General features: G+C 52.7%; 1 protein-coding gene across 4 annotated transcripts in view; it reads right to left on the bottom strand.

The window, feature by feature from the left end:
- SLC2A9 (solute carrier family 2 member 9) overlaps positions 1-23,490 on the bottom strand; it is a 233,560-nt gene that overhangs the window by 118,536 nt on the left and 91,534 nt on the right. For all 4 annotated transcript variants that reach the window (XM_059924186.1, XM_059924182.1, XM_059924183.1 and 1 more), the window contains one exon: positions 1,245-1,377. In XM_059924186.1, coding sequence (XP_059780169.1) covers positions 1,245-1,377 — 133 coding nt within the window. The remainder of the gene's footprint in view (positions 1-1,244; positions 1,378-23,490) is intronic.

The following is a 23,490-nucleotide window of genomic DNA, read 5'->3' as shown; positions in this document are numbered from 1 at the left end:
GATTCTGAGAATCAGAACGGTGAAAAGAATTGGTCAAGGTCAGACTGCAGAGCTGGGTTGTGAAGGCAGCACTAGCTATTCCCAGTCCTCAGGCTGAACCTCGGTGCTGTCGACCAAGTCTTGTTTTATAAAACTAAAAGAATGGGGATGCTATTGTTCATTCTACATCGTCTGTCTCCAGGCAAAATGATTTTGCCTTTTCCGGGCTGTAGAAATGTCTCTGATTCTGAAAGCTGTACTTTGAATCTGGCCCAGAAAGCTACACAAGATGACTGCCAAACCCCATGTGGGCCTCATGCTTCCCTCCTGTAAAATGGGTATATTTCTGTTCCCTTGCAGGGCTAACGGGAATGGTCCAGTGGGTCTTGGTGCAGAGGCCCCATGCTGGTGTGATGTAAGGGCTCATTCTGTGCTTGTATGTTCCCTTTCCTTGTATGTGAATGTTAAGATGGGAAAGCTGATCAGTGAGGAAGAGAGGAGCAGAGGGAGGGCCGGGATAGACTTAAACCACTAAGAAATATGCAGCATCTCTGGGGTTGGGACAACCCGAGAGGTGACCACAGAGAGACACTGAGCAGAGGTGAGCAGACCTGGGCCTTATCCTACTCTGTCCTGGCTTTTCCAGACTCCCTGTTGCTAACCGTAAAATTGTCACTTGCTATCTGGTTCTTCAAGGATTAAGTCACTAGCCACTGCAGTCGCTGACCTTCAACACCCCCTGAAAGGAGTTCAGGGCAAGGACCAGGAATGAGGCACTCTGTGCTCTGGGAAAAACTGGCAGAACAGGCCTTCAGACAGATATTTTCAGGAGAAGATTTTATGAGCTGAAATTTCTTACATATCCTCATATCTAGAAAAGCACTAAAATCATTAACGGTGACATCTGCTCGTGACCAGCAGCAGCCTTCTGCCAAAATGTGTGCTTGACTGTACGTACCCCTTTCACTGAAATCATATATACTGACACTCCCACACCGCGTCGGGGCGGTCTCTCAGAGCTATCTGAGATGCTGTCTCCCGGGCTATAGTCCTCATTTTGCCCCAAATAAAACTTAACTCACAACTCTCATGTTGTGCATTTTTTTCAGTTGACACTTTGATCTGTGTCCCCACTCTGGGCCACCCATAGCAGGCTGTTGGGAAGATGAAACGGGATAGGGTGCCCTAGGGCACCCAGCATGTCCTGCAGCGCTGACCCCTGTGAAGCGGCCAGAGCCACATGGACCAGACAAAGCGGCCCCTACCTTTCTCAGCTCCAGCCTGGTCGTGCTTCTCAAAGATCAGGTACCGTGGGCTCTCAGGGAGAAAGGGCAGGCTCACCAGCTGGACCAAGACGGGGACGGCAATCACTCCAAACAGGTACGGCCAGGTGCTCTCCTGAAGGGAGAAGAGGGGGCCGGTGAATGATGAGGACTTCAGTCATTATTTGGGGGCTAGGCCCCTGGGCCAGGCAGCTTCTGCTGTCTGCACAGGGTCCCTCTGCCCAGTGTGAGCCCCAGGAACAAAGGCTGGGGAGGGATTGGACACTGGTTTTGTTAGGGAACCACTGACTGAAACCACCCGCCTTGGCCAGGCATGATAATAACCACTTGCATGAGTTGTCTCACAACAGGAGGTCCTAAAACTAAATGGGAGAATTCGGGAAGGGCCAAAAGGAAGGAGGAGATGCCAGCCCATAATAAGTCCTGCCAACCTTCCAGAAACCCTCACGCTGGAATCCATCTTGCCTGAGAGATGTGCACACCGCCAGGAAGGACCCTGAGTCAGACCAAGTATGGGCACAAGCAAGATGATGATTGGCCAGAGACAACCCGGAAACCAACCCCGTTACCCTAAACCCTGAGACTGCGACACATGTGGCAGAGCAGTTCTCCTGGGTTCCCTTACCCTGCTGCTCTCTTCCCCGGGCGCCCCTTCCCAATAAAGTCTTTTGCTTTGTCAGCACATGTGTCTCCTTGGACAATTCATTTCCGAGTATTAGACAAGAGCTCACCTTCGGGCCCTGGAAGGGGTCCCCCTTCTGGGAACAGTTTAGCACCAGGCCCACGTGTTTGGTATCTCCATGCAGGGGGTCGGTGAATCCTCAGAGCCACCTGAGAGGTGGTTACCTTCAGGGTGACTCCGAGAAGGTGGAGTTCGGGGAAGCCAAGAGCTGGCCAACTCAGAGGCCCCTGGGGCATCAAGTCTGGCCTGAAGCGGCTCAGCTATTTCCTGGTTGTGTGGCCTTGGAAACATTCTCACGGCCCCTTGGAATCCCCTTCTCCTCACCTGGGGAATGGGGACAGCCACAGGCACCCCTCAGGCAGTCGTGAGAGTGGGATCAGACGATGCTCTCACTGTGGAGCCTGGAACCCAGTAGGTACGCAGAGGAAACTACTACTATGCGGGCGGCACCACCCAGACGCCTCCGAGGCCCGGGATATCCGACCCATCTGGCTCCTGTCAGTGAAGGGCTAGAGCTTTTCCACGTCCCCAGGGAAGTGAGGGTGGTGGGCCTTCGGGCACAGCTCGCCCCAGAGGTGGGGGAACTTTTCACTTCCCACCGGCTGTGAAAGGCAAGCAGGCAACACCCACCATTCAAGAGGCATTTTGAGTCCCTTCAAGCAGCACCATTTGCCTATTATGCAGCTTAAATGCTGCACCGGGCCCATATTATTATGCTGATTAAGGCAGCATTCTTCCTGATTTTTTTTAAAAACCCAGGTTTACAAATAAACTCTCACTGTGTCTCTGAAAGGAGAGAACATCAATAGACAGCAGTTCTGATGGGGAGAAAGAGGAAAAAAACCCAAAGGTCTCACTGTGGAGTTCTTGAATGTTTCATTTCCTAAGAAAGTAGAGGAGAAAAGAAGACACACCCAGACCTAGAAAGGCTTCGCACAGGGCGAAGGTTCAGATGCCCTTGTTCCCGGTGAATTTAAGGTTCTTGTCTCCTTGCAGAAGAATTCGGAGACAAAGCAGGGAGGTTAAGAAAGTAACGTGAGAATTTATTTAAGCAACAATACGCTCTCAGAGAGGGGCAGACAGGTGAGGAGCTGCAGTCCTGGGCTTCTTTGGCAAGCCAGGGTACACAAATGAAGGCGTGGAATATTCCCTGGGGAAGGAGGAGTTTGGAGGTTGTGTTCCTTGATTTTCATCTCAGCTCCCTCTTCCCAAGGGGAGGAGGGATGTTTGTCCTTATTTAGCTTAGATCAGAAGTGCCACGGTGTCGGTGCATGATGGGTACTTATCTGTAAGGCTAATTTTATTGTAATGAGAGCATAATGAACAACAAGTTACATTTGGACGCAAGAGATTCCTGAATTGCCTCATCTTTCTTTGTCTGCTTCCAGGACACTTATCACCCAAAAGGTGTGGTTTCCTGTCAGTCTGGAGCTTCCTGCTTTTCTCTGTCTGCCCATGGACCCCCACTGTTTACAAGATGCGTGGTTTCCTGCCACCACAGGACAGGACAAAAACTGGTTAGAACCAACTAGGTCCAAGATGGCGGAAGATTCAACTTCCGGTGTACCTTAAGCCTCATTATACACTCATTGTAATACATTAGCTTGCTAAATGACACACCCATGACACCATGACAGTTCTGAGGCTAACCATAAAAGGCCAAAAAGTGGGCGGTGGCCCAATTCCTGGAAATCCCCGCCCCTTCCGCCAAAATAGTTGGAATAATCCTCCGACTCATTAGCCTATGAAATTACCCAGTCCATTAAAACTAACCAAGCCATATTTTGAGGCGTCTCGCCTTCTGAGACGGCCCACACTCTGTCTGTGGAGTGTGTTTCTCTCTAAATAAATCCACTTCTAACCTATCACTTTGTCTCTCACTGAATTCTTTCTGCAATGAAACATCAAGAACGTGAGCTTCATTAAGTCCTGGGACCAGGTGTGTGATCTCAATTAAAAGACCATGGAGGCTTCCCTGGTGGCGCAGTGGTTGAGAATCTGCCTGCCAGTGCAGGGGGACACGGGTTGGAGCCCTGGTCTGGGAGGATCCCACATGCCGCGGAGCAACGAAGCCCGTGCGCCACAACTACTGAGCCTGCGCGTCTGGAACCTGTGCCCCGCAACAAGAGAGGCCGCGATAGTGAGAGGCCCGTGCACCGCGATGAAGAGTGGCCCCCGCTTGCCACAACTAGAGAAAGCACTCGCACAGAAACGAAGACCAAACACAGCCAAAATTAAATAAATTAAAAAACAAACAAACAAAAAAAAAGACCGTAGGTTCAGGTCCCAATCTGAGGTACACGGTTTCACCACTAGATGGAAACTGCTGACCATCAGCAGGCAGACGCCAGACTGACCATCAACATATAGACCCCCAGGCTGGTTGGAGCCAGAAGACGGACATCTACATTCCTGAACCATCACCCTGTTGCCTCACCATCAAACAATCAGAGAATTGCATACAAGCTGATCGGGCACCCTCTGACCCCCTCCCTCACAATGTCTTTAAAAACCCTTCCCTGAAAGCCATCTGGGAGTTTGGGTCTTTTGAGTAGTAACTGCCTGTTGTCCTTGCTTGGTGCCCTGCAATAAATGCTATACTTTCCTTCACCACAACACGGTGCAGTACACTGGCTTTGCTGCATATCAGGCAAGTGGCCCTGAGGGGCTGAGAGCAGAGAGGGAATGCTGATGGGTGTGGGGTTACCTTTTGGGGTGTGAAATAAAATTCATATTTTATGGCAAAACAAGAAAAATGTAAAATAAAAAATTTTCCCTGCCCTTTGGCTCCCCGCCCTCTACTGTGCATTGTGTATCAGCATTATGCATCCACCAAACCTCCCCCATCAGCAGCAATACCTGCTCAACCATAAAGAGGAACAGTCCCCTTGCATCAACAAGACAACTCCTTAAACACAACGTTCCTTCCTGATCTTGGAAGGGGCCATGATGACACTTGGATCTGGAATGTGTAAATGGTCAATAATACGTCATTTAACGTACACCCCTCTGTCTCAAAAAACTTATATAACTATGCCTTCATTTCTAACAGGTGCAACAGTTCTTGGAAGTTTCTGAGGTGCTCTTCCTGGGTAATAACCCTCAAATTTGGCTCGAATAAAATTTTTCATTTCTTTCTTAAAAAGACAGATTAATTTTTCATCAACAGGGGTGATGAAAATATTCTGGAATTAGAAAGGAGTGATGGTTGCACAACTCTGCGAGAATACTAAAAAGCACATTTAAATGATGAATTTTATGGTATGGGAGTCATATCTGAATTTTTAAAAAATATCATGGACATCACGAAGGGGATGAGAACCCAGCTCATACAACAGGGCCCACATCACAAAATGGATGTGAAACCACCTCACACCACAGGGCCCACATCACAAAGTGGATGAGAAAACACCTCACACCACAGGTCACACATCACAAAGGGGATGTGAAAACACCTCACACCACAAGGCGCACATCACAAAGGGGATGAGAAACCACCTCACAGCACAGGGTGCACATCACAAAGAGGATGAGAAACCACCTCACACCAAACGGCCCACATCACAAAGGGGAAGAGAAAACACCTCACACCACAAGGCCCGCATCACAAAGGGGATGAGAAACCACCTCACACCACAGGGCCCTCATCACAAAGGGGATGAGAAACCACCTCTCACCACAGGGCCCACATTAAAAGTAGATGAGAAAACACCTCACACCACAGGGCCCTCATCACAAAGGGGATGAGAAACCACCTCACACAACAAGGACAACATCACAAAGGGGGTGAGAAACCATCTCACACCAAACGGCCCACATCAAAAAGGGGATGAGAATCCCCCTCAAACCAAACGGCCCACATCACAAACAGGATGAGAAACCACCTCACAACACAGGGCCCACATCACAAAGGGGTTGAGAAACCACCTCACACCACAGGGCTCACATCACAAAGGGGATGAGAAACCACCTCACACCACAGGGCCAACATCACAAAGGGCGTGAGAAACCACCTCACACCAAACGGCCCACATCACAAACGGGATGATAATCCCCCTCAAACCAAACGGCCCACATCACAAAGTTGATGACAAACTACCTCACACCAAACGGCCCACATCACAAAGGGAATGAGAAACCACCTCACACCACAGGGCCCACATCGCAAAGGGGATGATAAAGCACCTCACACCACAGGGGGGACATGACAAAGGTGATGAGAAACAACTTCACACCAAACGGTCCACATCACAAAGGGGATGAGAAAATACCTCACACCACAGGGCTCACATCAAAAAGGGGATGACAAACCACCTCTCACCACAGGGCCCTCATCACAAAGGGGATGAGAAGCCACCTCACAACACAGGGCCCTCATCACAAAGGGGAAGAGAAACCACCTCAAACCAAACGGCCCAAATCAAAAAGAGGATGAGAAATCACCTCACAACACAGGGCCCACATCACAAAGGGGATGAGAAACCACCTCACACCACAGGGACAACATCACAAAGGGGGTGAGAAACCATCTCACACCAAACGGCCCACATCAAAAAGGGGATGAGAATCCCCCTCAAACCAAACGGCCCACATCACAAACAGGATGAGAAACCACCTCACAACACAGGGCCCACATCACAAAGGGGATGAGAAACCACCTCACACCACAGGGCTCACATCACAAAGGGGATGAGAAACCACCTCACACAATAGGGCCCTCATCACAAAGGGGATGGCCAACCACCTCAAACCAAAGGGCCCACATCACAAAGGGGATGAGAAAACACCTCACACCAAAGGGCCCACATGAAAAAGAGGATGACCAACCCCCTCACACCACAGTACCCTCATCACAAAGGGGATGAGAAACCACCTCATACTAAACGGCCCACATTACAAAGGGGATGAGAAAACACCTCACACCACAGGGCCCACATCACAAAGGGGATGAGAAACCACCTCACACCAAACGGCCCACATTAGAAAGGGGATCAGAAAACTCCTCACACCACAGGGCCCACATCAGAAAGGGGATGAGAATGCACCACTCACAACAGGTCCCTGATCACAAAGGGGAAGAGAAACCACCTCACACCAAATGGCCCACATCACAAAGGGGATGAGAAACCACCTCACACAATAGGGCCCTCATCACAAAGGGGATGACCAACCATCTCAAACCAAAGGGCCCACATCACAAAGGGGATGAGAAAACACCTCACAACACAGGGCCCACATCACAAAGGGGATGAGAAACCACCTCACAACACAGGGCCCACATCACAAAGGGGATGAGAAACCACCTCACACCACAGGGCCCACATCACAAAGAGGATGACCAACCACCTCACACCACAGGGCCCACATCACAAAGGGGATGGAAACCACCTCACAACACAGGGCCCACATCACAAAGGGGATGAGAAACCACCTCACACCACAGGGCCCACATCACAAAGAGGATGACCAACCATCTCACAACAAAGGGCCCACAGCATAAAGGGGAGGACCAACCAACTCACACCACAGGGCCCTCATCACAAAGGGGATGAGAAGTCACCTCACATCAAACGCCCCACATCACAAAGGGGATGAGAAAACACCTCACACCACGGGCTCACATCACAAAGGGGATGAGAAACCACCTCACACCAAACGGCCAACATCAGAAAGAGGATGAGAATCCACCTCACACCACAGGGCTCACATCACAAAGGGGATGAGAAACCACCTCACACCACAAGGCCCACATCACAAAGGAGATGACCAATCACGTCACACCACAGGGCTCACATCACAAAGGGGATGAGAAACCACCTCACACCACAGGGCCCTCATCACAAAGGGGATGAGAAACCACCTCACACCACAGGGCCCACATCACAAAGGGGATGAGAAATCACCTCTCACCACAGGGCCCTCATCACAAAAGGGAAGAGAAACCACCTCACACCACAGGGCCCTCATCACAAAGGGGATGAGAAAACACCTGACACCAAACGGCTCACATCACAAAGGGGATGAGAAACCACCTCACACCACAGGGCCAATATCACAAAGGGGGTGAGAAACCATCTCACACCAAACGGCCCACATCAAAAAGGGGATGAGAATCCCCCTCAAACCAAATGGCCCACATCACAAAGAGGATGAGAAACCACCTCACAACACAGGGCCCACATCACAAAGGGGATGAGAAACCACCTCACACCAAACGGCCCACATCACAAAGGGGAGGAAAAACAACCTCACACCACAGGGCCCTCATCACAAAGGGGATGAGAAACCACCTCAAACCAAACGGCCCAATCACAAAGGGGATGAAAAACCACATCACACCACAGGGCCCACATCACAAAGGGGATGAGAAACCACCTCTCACCACAGGGCCCTCATCACAAAGGGGAAGAGAAACCAGCTCAAATCACAGGTCCCACATCACAAAGGGGATGAGAAGCCACCTCACACCACAGGGCCCTCATCACAAAGGGGAAGAGAAACCACCTCACACCAGAAGGCCCTCATCACAAAGGGGATGAGAAAACACCTGACACCAAACGGCTCACATCACAAAGCGGATGAGAAACCACCTCACATAACAGGGCCCACATCACAAATGGGATGAGAAACCACCTCACACCACAGGGCCGTCATCACAAAGGGGATGACCAACCAACTCACACCACAGGGCCATCATCACAAAGGGGATGAGAAACCACCTCACACCACAGGGCCCACATCAGAAAGGGGATGAGAAACCACTTCACACCAAACGGTCCACATCACAAAGCTGATGAAAAAGCATCTCACACCAAACGGCCCACATCACAAAGGGGATGAGAAACCACCTCACAAAACAGGGCCCACATCACAAAGGGGACGAGAAACCACCTCACACCACAGGGCCCACATCACAAAGAGAATGACCAACCACCTCACACCACAGGGCCCACATCACAAAGGGGATGACCAACCAACTCACACCACAGGGCCCTCATCACAAAGGGGATGAGAAGCCACCTCACACCACAGGGCCCTCACCACAAAGGGGATGAGAAACCACCTCACACCACAGGGCCCTAATCACAAAGGGGATGAGAGGCCATCTCACACTACAGGGCCAACATCACAAAGTTGATAAGAAACCACCTGACACCAAACGGCCCACATCAGAAAGAGGATGAGGATCCCCCTCACACCACAGGGTCCACATCACAAAGGAGATGACCAACCACCTCACACCACAGGGCCCACATCACAAAGGGGATGAGAAACCACCTCACACCACAGGGCGCTGATCACAAAGGGGATGAGAAACCACCTCATACCACAGGGCCCACATCACAAAGCGGGGGAGAAAGCAGCTCAAACCACAAGGTTCACATCACAAAGGGTATGAGAAAGCACCTCACACCACTAGGCCGACATGACAAAGGGGATGAAAAACAACCTCACACCAAACGGCCCACCTCACAAAGTTGATGAGAAATCACCTCACACCAAACGGCCCACATCACAAAGGGGATGAGAAACCACCTCACACCACAGGGCCCACATCACGAAGGGGATGAGAAACCACCTCACACCAAACGGCCCACATCACAAAGGGGATGACCAACCAGCTCACACCACAGGGCCCTCATCACAAAGGGGATGAGAAACCTCCTCACACCACAGGGCCCACATTACAAAGGGGATGGGAAACCACCTTACACCACAGGGCCCTCATCACAAAGGGGATGAGAAGCCACCTCACACCAGTGGGCCAACATCACAAAGGGGTTGAGAAACCACCTCACAACACAGAGCCCACATCACAAAGGAGATGAGAAACCACCTCACACCACAGGGCCCACATCACGAAGAGGATGACCAACCACCTCACACCACAGGGCCCACATCAGAAAGGGGATGAGAAACCACTTCACACCAAACGGTCCACATCACAAAGCTGATGAAAAAGCATCTCACACCAAACGGCCCACATCACAAAGGGGATGAGAAACCACCTCACAAAACAGGGCCCACATCACAAAGGGGACGAGAAACCACCTCACACCACAGGGCCCACATCACAAAGGGGATGAGAAACCACCTCACACCACAGGGCCCTCATCACAAAGGGGATGAGAAGCCACCTCACACCACAGGGCCCTCACCACAAAGGGGATGAGAAACCACCTCACACCACAGGGCCCTAATCACAAAGGGGATGAGAGGCCATCTCACACTACAGGGCCAACATCACAAAGTTGATGAGAAACCACCTGACACCAAACGGCCCACATCAGAAAGAGGATGAGGATCCCCCTCACACCACAGGGCTCACATCACAAAGGGGATGAGAAACCACCTCACACCACAGGGTCCACATCACAAAGGAGATGACCAACCACCTCACACCACAGGGCCCACATCACAAAGGGGATGAGAAACCACCTCACACCACAGAGCGCTGATCACAAAGGGGATGAGAAACCACCTCATACCACAGGGCCCACATCACAAAGCGGGGGAGAAAGCAGCTCAAACCACAAGGTTCACATCACAAAGGGTATGAGAAAGCACCTCACACCACTAGGCCGACATGACAAAGGGGATGAAAAACCACCTCACACCAAACGGCCCACCTCACAAAGTTGATGAGAAATCACCTCACACCAAACGGCCCACATCACAAAGGGGATGAGAAACCACCTCACACCACAGGGCCCACATCACGAAGGGGATGAGAAACCACCTCACACCAAACGGCCCACATCACAAAGGGGATGACCAACCAGCTCACACCACAGGGCCCTCATCACAAAGGGGATGAGAAACCTCCTCACACCACAGGGCCCACATTACAAAGGGGATGGGAAACCACCTTACACCACAGGGCCCTCATCACAAAGGGGATGAGAAGCCACCTCACACCACTGGGCCAACATCACAAAGGGGTTGAGAAACCACCTCACAACACAGAGCCCACATCACAAAGGAGATGAGAAACCACCTCACACCAAACGGCCCACATCACAAAGAGGATGACCAACCACCTCACACCACAGGGCCCACATCAGAAAGGGGATGAGAAACCACTTCACACCAAACGGTCCACATCACAAAGCTGATGAAAAAGCATCTCACACCAAACGGCCCACATCACAAAGGGGATGAGAAACCACCTCACAAAACAGGGCCCACATCACAAATGGGACGAGAAACCACCTCACACCACAGGGCCCACATCACAAAGGGGATGACCAACCAACTCACACCACAGGGCCCTCATCACAAAGGGGATGAGAAGCCACCTCACACCACAGGGCCCTCACCACAAAGGGGATGAGAAACCACCTCACACCACAGGGCCCTAATCACAAAGGGGATGAGAGGCCATCTCACACTACAGGGCCAACATCACAAAGTTGATGAGAAACCACCTGACACCAAACGGCCCACATCAGAAAGAGGATGAGGATCCCCCTCACACCACAGGGCTCACATCACAAAGGGGATGAGAAACCACCTCACACCACAGGGTCCACATCACAAAGGAGATGACCAACCACCTCACACCACAGGGCCCACATCACAAAGGGGATGAGAAACCACCTCACACCACAGGGCCCTCATCACAAAGGGGATGAGAAACCACCTCACACCACAGGGCCCTCATCACAAAGGGGATGAGAAAACACCTCACACCACAGGGCTCACATCACAAAGGGGATGAGAAAACACCTCACACCACAGGGCTCACATCACAAAGGGGATGAGAAACCACCTCACACCACAAGGCCCACATCACAAAGGGGATGACCAACCACCTCACACCACAGGGCCCACATCACAAAGGGGATGAGAAACCTCCTCACACCACAGGGCCCACATCACAAAGGGGAAGAGAAACCACCTCACACCACAGGGCCTACATCACAAAGAGGATGACCAACCACCTCACACCACAGTGCCCTCATCACAAAGGGGATGAGAAACCACCTCACACCACAGGGCCCTCATCACAAAGGGAATGAGAAACCACCTCACACCACAGGGCCCTCATCACAAAGGGGATGAGAAAACACCTCACACCACAGGGCTCACATCACAAAGGGGATGAGAAACCACCTCACACCACATGGCCCACATCACAAAGGGCATGACCAACCACCTCACACCACAGGGCCCACATTACAAAGGGGATGAGAAACCTCCTCACACCACAGGGCCCACATCACAAAGGGGAAGAGAAACCACCTCACACCACAGGGCCCACATGTAAAAGAGGATGACCAACCGCCTCACACCACAGGGCCCACATCACAAAGGGGATGAGGAACCACCTCACACCAAACGGCCGACATCAAAAAGGGGAGGAGAAACCACCTCACACCAAACGGCCCACATCAAAAAGGGGAGGAGAAACCACCTCACACCAAACGGCCCACATCACAAAGGGGATGAGAAACCACCACACACCACTGGGCCAACATCACAAACGGGTTGAGAAACCACCTCACAACACAGAGCCCACATCACAAAGGGGATGAGAAACCACCTCACACCACAGGGCCCACATCACAAAGGGGATGACCAAACAACTCACATCACAGGGCCCTCATCACAAAGGGGATGAGAAGCCACCTCACACCACAGGGCCCTCATCACAAAGTGTATGAGAAACCACCTCACACCACAGGGCCCTCATCACAAAGGGAATGAGAAGCCTCCTCACACCACAGGGCCCACATCACAAAGTTGATGAGAAAACACCTCACACCAAACGGCCCACATCAAAAAGGGGAGGAGAAACCACCTCACACCAAACGGCGCACATCACAGAGAGGATGAGAAACCACCTCACACCACAGGGCCCACATCACAAAGAGGATGACCAACCACCTCACACCACAGGGCCCTCATCACAAAGGGGATGAGAAACCACCTCACACCACAGGGCCCTCATCACAAAGGGGATGAGAAAACACCTCACACCACAGGGCTCACATCACAAAGGGGATGAGAAACCACCTCACACCACAACGCCCACATCACAAAGGGGATGACCAACCACCTCAAACCAAAGGGCCCACATCACAAAGGGGATGAGAAACCACCTCACACCAAAGGGCCCACATGTAAAAGAGGATGACCAACCACCTCACACCACAGTGCCCTCATCACAAAGGGGATGAGAAACCACCTCACACCCAACGGCTCACATCACAAAGGGGATGAGAAACCACCTCACACCACTGGGCCAACATCACAAAGGGGTTGAGAAACCACCTCACACCACAGAGCCCACATCACAAAGGGGATGAGAAAACACCTCACACCACAGGGCCCACATTACAAAGAGGATGGCCAACCACCTCACACCACAGGGCCCACATCACAAAGGGGATGACCAACCAACTCACATCACAGGGCCCTCATCACAAAGGGGATGAGAAACCACCATACACCACAGTGCCCTCATCACAAAGGGGATGAGAAACCACCTGACACCAAACGGCTCACATCACAAAGGGGATGAGAAACCACCTCACACCACAGGGCCCCCATCACAAAGTGGATAAGAAGCCTCCTCACACCAAACGGCCCACATCACAAAGGGGATGAGAAACCACCTCACACCACAGGGCCCTCATGACAAAGGGGATGAGAAAGTACCTCACACCACCGGGCGCACATCACAGAGAGGATGAGAAACCACCTCACACCACAGGGCCCACATCACAAAGAGGATGACCAACCACCTCACACCACAGGGCCCTCATCACAAAGGGGATGAGTAGGCACCTCACACCACAGGGCCCTCATCACAAAGGGGAAGAGAAACCACCTCACACCAAAGGGCCCACATGTAAAAGAGGATGACCAACCACCTCACACCACAGTGCCCTCATCACAAAGGGGATGAGAAACCACCTCACACCAAACGGCTCACATCACAAAGGGGATGAGAAACCACCTCACACCACAGGGCCCTCATCACAAAGGGGATGAGAAGCCTCCTCACACCACAGGGCCCACATCACAAAGTTGATTGGAAACCACCTCACACCAAACGGCCCACATCACAAAGGGGATGAGAAACCACCTCACACAACAGGGCCCTCATGACAAAGGGGATGAGAAAGCACCTCACACCACCGGGCGCACATCACAGAGAGGATGAGAAACCACCTCACACCACAGGGCCCACATCACAAAGCGGATGAGAAAACACCTCACACCACAGGGCCCACATCACAAAGAGGATGACCAACCACCTCACACCACAGGGCCCACATCACAAAGGGGATGACCAACCACCTTCCACCACAAGGCCCTCATCACAAACGGGATGAGAAACCTCCTCACACCACAGGGCCCACATCACAAAGGGGAAGAGAAACCACCTCACACCACAGGGCCCTCCTCACAAAGGGGATGAGAAACCACCTGACACCAAACGGCTCACATCACAAAGGGAATGAGAAACCAATTCACACCAGAGGGCCCACATTACAAAGGGGATGACCAACCACCTCACACCACAGGGCGCACATCACAAAGGGGATGAGGAACCACCTCACACCAAACGGCCGACATCAAAAAGGGGAGGAGAAACCACCTCACACCAAACGGCCCACATCACAAAGGGGATGAGAAACCACCTCACACCAAACGGCCCACATCACAAAGGGGATGAGAAACCACCTCACGCCACAGGGCCCTCATCACAAAGGGGATGAGAAACCAATTCACACCAGAGTGCCCACATTACAAAGGGGATGACCAACCACCTCACACCACAGGGCGCACATCACAAAGGGGATGAGGAACCACCTCACACCACAGGGCCCACATCACAAAGGGGATGAGAAAACACCTCTCACCAAAGGGCCCTCATCACAAAGGGGAAGAGAAACCACCTCAAACCACAGGGCCCTCATCACAAAGGGGATGAGAAACCACCTGACAGCAAACGGCTCACATCACAAAGGGGATGAGAAACCACCTCACACCATAGGGCCCACATTACAAAGGGGATGACCAACCACCTCACACCACAGGGCCCACATCACAAAGGGGATGAGAAACCACCTCACACCAAACGGCCCACATCAAAAAGGGGAGGAGAAACCACCTCACACCAAACGGCCCACATCACAAAGGGGATGAGAAACCACCTCACACCACAGGGCCCTCATCACAAAGGGGATGAGAAAGCACCTCACACCACCGGGCGCACATCACACAGAGGATGAGAAACCACCTCACACCGCAGGGCCCACATCACAAAGCGGATGACCAACCACCTCAAACCACAGGGCCCACATCACAAAGGGGATGAGGAACCACCTCACACCACAGGGCCCTCATCACAAAGGGGATGAGAAACCACCTCACACCACAGGGCCCACATCACAAAGGGGATGAGAAAACACCTCACACCACAGGGCTCACATCACAAAGGGGATGAGAAACCACCTGACAGCAAACGGCTCACATCACAAAGGGGATGAGAAACCACCTCACACCAAAGGGCCCACATTACAAAGGGGATGACCAACCACCTCACACCAAACGGCCCACCTCACAAAGTTGATGAGAAATCACCTCACACCAAACGGCCCACCTCACAAAGGGGATGAGAAAACACCTCACACCACAGGGCCCACATCACAAAGGGGATGAGAAACCACCTCACACCAAACGGCCCACATCAAAGGGGGATGAGAAACCACCTCACACCACAGGGCCCACATCACGAAGGGGATGAGAAACCACCTCACACCAAACGGCCCACATCACAAAGGGGATGACCAACCAGCTCACACCACAGGGCCCTCCTCACAAAGGGGATGAGAAACCTCCTCACACCACAGGGCCCACATTACAAAGGGGATGGGAAACCACCTTACACCACAGGGCCCTCATCACAAAGGGGATGAGAAGCCACCTCACACCACTGGGCCAACATCACAAAGGGGTTGAGAAACCACCTCACAACACAGAGCCCACATCACAAAGGAGATGAGAAACCACCTCACACCACAGGGCCCACATCACAAAGAGGATGACCAACCACCTCACACCACAGGGCCCACATCACAAAGGGGATGAGAAACCACCTCACACCAAACGGCTCACATCACAAAGGGGATGAGAAACCACCTCACACCACAGGGCCCTCATCACAAAGGGGATGAGAAGCCTCCTCACACCACAGGGCCCACATCACAAAGTTGATGAGAAACCACCTCACACCAAACGGCCCACATCACAAAGGGGATGAGAAACCACCTCACACCACAGGGCCCTCATGACAAAGGGGATGAGAAAGCACCTCACACCACCGGGCGCACATCACAGAGAGGATGAGAAACCACCTCACACCACAGGGCCCACATCACAAAGCGGATGAGAAGCCACCTCACACCACAGGGCCCACATCACAAAGAGGATGACCAACCACCTCACACCACAGGGCCCACATCACAAAGGGGATGAGAAACCTCCTCACACCACAGGGCCCACATCACAAAGGGGAAGAGAAACCACCTCACACCACAGGGCCCTCATCACAAAGGGGATGAGAAACCACCTGACACCAAACGGCTCACATCACAAAGGGGATGAGAAACCAATTCACACCAGAGGGCCCACATTACAAAGGGGATGACCAACCACCTCACACCACAGGTCCCACATCACAAAGGGGATGAGGAACCACCTCACACCAAACGGCCGACATCAAAAAGGGGAGGAGAAACCACCTCACACCAAACGGCCCACATCACAAAGGGGATGAGAAACCACCTCACACCAAACGGCCCACATCACAAAGGGGATGAGAAACCACCTCACGCCACAGGGCCCTCATCACAAAGGGGATGAGAAACCAATTCACACCAGAGTGCCCACATTACAAAGGGGATGACCAACCACCTCACACCACAGGGCGCACATCACAAAGGGGATGAGGAACCACCTCACACCACAGGGCCCACATCACAAAGGGGATGAGAAAACACCTCTCACCAAAGGGCCCTCATCACAAAGGGGAAGAGAAACCACCTCAAACCACAGGGCCCTCATCACAAAGGGGATGAGAAACCACCTGACAGCAAACGGCTCACATCACAAAGGGGATGAGAAACCACCTCACACCATAGGGCCCACATTACAAAGGGGATGACCAACCACCTCACACCACAGGGCCCACATCACAAAGGGGATGAGAAACCACCTCACACCAAACGGCCCACATCAAAAAGGGGAGGAGAAACCACCTCACACCAAACGGCCCACATCACAAAGGGGATGAGAAACCACCTCACACCACAGGGCCCTCATCACAAAGGGGATGAGAAAGCACCTCACACCACCGGGCGCACATCACAGAGAGGATGAGAAACCACCTCACACCGCAGGGCCCACATCACAAAGCGGATGACCAACCACCTCAAACCACAGGGCCCACATCACAAAGGGGATGAGGAACCACCTCACACCACAGGGCCCTCATCACAAAGGGGATGAGAAACCACCTCACACCACAGGGCCCACATCACAAAGGGGATGAGAAAACACCTCACACCACAGGGCTCACATCACAAAGGGGATGAGAAACCACCTGACAGCAAACGGCTCACATCACAAAGGGGATGAGAAACCACCTCACACCAAAGGGCCCACATTACAAAGGGGATGACCAACCACCTCACACCAAACGGCCCACCTCACAAAGTTGATGAGAAATCACCTCACACCAAACGGCCCACCTCACAAAGGGGATGAGAAAACACCTCACACCACAGGGCCCACATCACAAAGGGGATGAGAAACCACCTCACACCAAACGGCCCACATCAAAGGGGGATGAGAAACCACCTCACACCACAGGGCCCACATCACGAAGGGGATGAGAAACCACCTCACACCAAACGGCCCACATCACAAAGGGGATGACCAACCAGCTCACACCACAGGGCCCTCCTCACAAAGGGGATGAGAAACCTCCTCACACCACAGGGCCCACATTACAAAGGGGATGGGAAACCACCTTACACCACAGGGCCCTCATCACAAAGGGGATGAGAAGCCACCTCACACCACTGGGCCAACATCACAAAGGGGTTGAGAAACCACCTCACAACACAGAGCCCACATCACAAAGGAGATGAGAAACCACCTCACACCACAGGGCCCACATCACAAAGAGGATGACCAACCACCTCACACCACAGGGCCCACATCACAAAGGGGATGAGAAACCACCTCACACCAAACGGCTCACATCACAAAGGGGATGAGAAACCACCTCACACCACAGGGCCCTCATCACAAAGGGGATGAGAAGCCTCCTCACACCACAGGGCCCACATCACAAAGTTGATGAGAAACCACCTCACACCAAACGGCCCACATCACAAAGGGGATGAGAAACCACCTCACACCACAGGGCCCTCATGACAAAGGGGATGAGAAAGCACCTCACACCACCGGGCGCACATCACAGAGAGGATGAGAAACCACCTCACACCACAGGGCCCACATCACAAAGCGGATGAGAAGCCACCTCACACCACAGGGCCCACATCACAAAGAGGATGACCAACCACCTCACACCACAGGGCCCACATCACAAAGGGGATGAGAAACCTCCTCACACCACAGGGCCCACATCACAAAGGGGAAGAGAAACCACCTCACACCACAGGGCCCTCATCACAAAGGGGATGAGAAACCACCTGACACCAAACGGCTCACATCACAAAGGGGATGAGAAACCAATTCACACCAGAGGGCCCACATTACAAAGGGGATGACCAACCACCTCACACCACAGGTCCCACATCACAAAGGGGATGAGGAACCACCTCACACCAAACGGCCGACATCAAAAAGGGGAGGAGAAACCACCTCACACCAAACGGCCCACATCACAAAGGGGATGAGAAACCACCTCACACCACAGGGCCCTCATCACAAAGGGGATGAGAAAACACCTCACACCACAGGGCTCACATCACAAAGGGGATGAGAAAACACCTCACACCACAGGGCCCACATCACAAAGGGGATGAGAAAACACCTCTCACCAAAGGGCCCTCATCACAAAGGGGAAGAGAAACCACCTCAAACCACAGGGCCCTCATCACAAAGGGGATGAGGAACCACCTGACAGCAAACGGCTCACATCACAAAGGGGATGAGAAACCACCTCACACCATAGGGCCCACATTACAAAGGGGATGACCAACCAGCTCACACCACAGGGCCCACATCACAAAGGGGATGAGAAACCACCTCACACCAAACGGCCCACATCAAAAAGGGGAGGAGAAACCACCTCACACCAAACGGCCCACATCACAAAGGGGATGAGAAACCACCACACACCACTGGGCCAACATCACAAACGGGTTGAGAAACCACCTCACAACACAGAGCCCACATCACAAAGGAGATGAGAAACCACCTCACACCACAGGGCCCACATCACGAAGAGGATGACCAACCACCTCACACCACAGGGCCCACATCAGAAAGGGGATGAGAAACCACTTCACACCAAACGGTCCACATCACAAAGCTGATGAAAAAGCATCTCACACCAAACGGCCCACATCACAAAGGGGACGAGAAACCACCTCACACCACAGGGCCCACATCACAAAGGGGATGAGAAACCACCTCACACCACAGGGCCCTCATCACAAAGGGGATGAGAAGCCACCTCACACCACAGGGCCCTCACTACAAAGGGGATGAGAAACCACCTCACACCACAGGGCCCTAATCACAAAGGGGATGAGAGGCCATCTCACACTACAGGGCCAACATCACAAAGTTGATGAGAAACCACCTGACACCAAACGGCCCACATCACAAAGTTGATGAGAAATCACCTCACACCAAACGGCCCACATCACAAAGGGGATGAGAAACCACCTCACACCACAGGGCCCACATCACGAAGGGGATGAGAAACCACCTCACACCAAACGGCCCACATCACAAAGGGGATGACCAACCAGCTCACACCACAGGGCCCTCATCACAAAGGGGATGAGAAACCTCCTCACACCACAGGGCCCACATTACAAAGGGGATGGGAAACCACCTTACACCACAGGGCCCTCATCACAAAGGGGATGAGAAGCCACCTCACACCACTGGGCCAACATCACAAAGGGGTTGAGAAACCACCTCACAACACAGAGCCCACATCACAAAGGAGATGAGAAACCACCTCACACCACAGGGCCCACATCACAAAGAGGATGACCAATCACCTCACACCACAGGGCCCACATCACAAAGAGGATGACCAACCACCTCACACCACAGGGCCCACATCAGAAAGGGGATGAGAAACCACTTCACACCAAACGGTCCACATCACAAAGCTGATGAAAAAGCATCTCACACCAAACGGCCCACATCACAAAGGGGATGAGAAACCACCTCACAAAACAGGGCCCACATCACAAAGGGGACGAGAAACCACCTCACACCACAGGGCCCACATCACAAAGGGGATGAGAAACCACCTCACACCACAGGGCCCTCATCACAAAGGGGATGAGAAGCCACCTCACACCACAGGGCCCTCACCACAAAGGGGATGAGAAACCACCTCACACCACAGGGCCCTAATCACAAAGGGGATGAGAGGCCATCTCACACTACAGGGCCAACATCACAAAGTTGATGAGAAACCACCTGACACCAAACGGCCCACATCAGAAAGAGGATGAGGATCCCCCTCACACCACAGGGCTCACATCACAAAGGGGATGAGAAACCACCTCACACCACAGGGTCCACATCACAAAGGAGATGACCAACCACCTCACACCACAGGGCCCACATCACAAAGGGGATGAGAAACCACCTCACACCACAGGGCGCTGATCACAAAGGGGATGAGAAACCACCTCATACCACAGGGCCCACATCACAAAGCGGGGGAGAAAGCAGCTCAAACCACAAGGTTCACATCACAAAGGGTATGAGAAAGCACCTCACACCACTAGGCCGACATGACAAAGGGGATGAAAAACCACCTCACACCAAACAGCCCACCTCACAAAGTTGATGAGAAATCACCTCACACCAAACGGCCCACATCACAAAGGGGATGAGAAACCACCTCACACCACAGGGCCCACATCACGAAGGGGATGAGAAACCACCGCACACCAAACGGCCCACATCACAAAGGGGATGACCAACCAGCTCACACCACAGGGCCCTCATCACAAAGGGGATGAGAAACCTCCTCACACCACAGGGCCCACATTACAAAGGGGATGGGAAACCACCTTACACCACAGGGCCCTCATCACAAAGGGGATGAGAAGCCACCTCACACCACTGGGCCAACATCACAAAGGGGTTGAGAAACCACCTCACAACACAGAGCCCACATCACAAAGGAGATGAGAAACCACCTCACACCACAGGGCCCACATCACAAAGAGGATGACCAACCACCTCACACCACAGGGCCCACATCACAAAGGGGATGACCAAACAACTCACATCACAGGGCCCTCATCACAAAGGGGATGAGAAACCACCTCACACCAAACGGCTCACATCACAAAGGGGATGAGAAACCACCTCACACCACAGGGCCCTCATCACAAAGGGGATGAGAAGCCTCCTCACACCACAGGGCCCACATCACAAAGTTGATGAGAAACCACCTCACACCAAACGGCCCACATCACAAAGGGGATGAGAAACCACCTCACACCAAACGGCCCACATCACAAAGGGGATGAGAAACCACCTCACACCACAGGGCCCTCATGACAAAGGGGATGAGAAAGCACCTCACACCACCGGGCGCACATCACAGAGAGGATGAGAAACCACCTCACACCGCAGGGCCCACATCACAAAGCGGATGACCAACCACCTCAAACCACAGGGCCCACATCACAAAGGGGATGAGGAACCACCTCACACCAAACGGCCGACATCAAAAAGGGGAGGAGAAACCACCTCACACCACAGGGCCCACATCACAAAGGGGATGAGAAACCACCTCACACCACAGGGCCCTCATCACAAAGGGGATGAGAAAACACCTCACACCACAGGGCTCACATCACAAAGGGGATGAGAAACCACCTGACAGCAAACGGCTCACATCACAAAGGGGATGAGAAACCACCTCACACCAAAGGGCCCACATTACAAAGGGGATGACCAACCACCTCACACCAAACGGCCCACCTCACAAAGTTGATGAGAAATCACCTCACACCAAACGGCCCACCTCACAAAGGGGATGAGAAAACACCTCACACCACAGGGCCCACATCACAAAGGGGATGAGAAACCACCTCACACCAAACGGCCCACATCAAAGGGGGATGAGAAACCACCTCACACCACAGGGCCCACATCACGAAGGGGATGAGAAACCACCTCACACCAAACGGCCCACATCACAAAGGGGATGACCAACCAGCTCACACCACAGGGCCCTCATCACAAAGGGGATGAGAAACCTCCTCACACCACAGGGCCCACATTACAAAGGGGATGGGAAACCACCTTACACCACAGGGCCCTCATCACAAAGGGGATGAGAAGCCACCTCACACCACTGGGCCAACATCACAAAGGGGTTGAGAAACCACCTCACAACACAGAGCCCACATCACAAAGGAGATGAGAAACCACCTCACACCACAGGGCCCACATCACAAAGAGGATGACCAACCACCTCACACCACAGGGCCCACATCACAAAGGGGATGACCAAACAACTCACATCACAGGGCCCTCATCACAAAGGGGATGAGAAACCACCTCACACCAAACGGCTCACATCACAAAGGGGATGAGAAACCACCTCACACCACAGGGCCCTCATCACAAAGGGGATGAGAAGCCTCCTCACACCACAGGGCCCACATCACAAAGTTGATGAGAAACCACCTCACACCAAACGGCCCACATCACAAAGGGGATGAGAAACCACCTCACACCACAGGGCCCTCATGACAAAGGGGATGAGAAAGCACCTCACACCACCGGGCGCACATCACAGAGAGGATGAGAAACCACCTCACACCACAGGGCCCACATCACAAAGCGGATGAGAAGCCACCTCACACCACAGGGCCCACATCACAAAGAGGATGACCAACCACCTCACACCACAGGGCCCACATCACAAAGGGGATGAGAAACCTCCTCACACCACAGGGCCCACATCACAAAGGGGAAGAGAAACCACCTCACACCACAGGGCCCTCATCACAAAGGGGATGAGAAACCACCTGACACCAAACGGCTCACATCACAAAGGGGATGAGAAACCAATTCACACCAGAGGGCCCACATTACAAAGGGGATGACCAACCACCTCACACCACAGGTCCCACATCACAAAGGGGATGAGGAACCACCTCACACCAAACGGCCGACATCAAAAAGGGGAGGAGAAACCACCTCACACCAAACGGCCAACATCACAAAGGGGATGAGAAACCACCTCACACCACAGGGCTCACATCACAAAGGGGATGAGAA

Source organism: Balaenoptera ricei, chromosome 5 (genome assembly GCF_028023285.1).
Source record: "Balaenoptera ricei isolate mBalRic1 chromosome 5, mBalRic1.hap2, whole genome shotgun sequence".
In the NCBI taxonomy this organism is placed as follows: Eukaryota; Metazoa; Chordata; class Mammalia; order Artiodactyla; family Balaenopteridae; genus Balaenoptera; species Balaenoptera ricei.
This window is presented reverse-complemented; position numbering and strand designations above follow the sequence as displayed.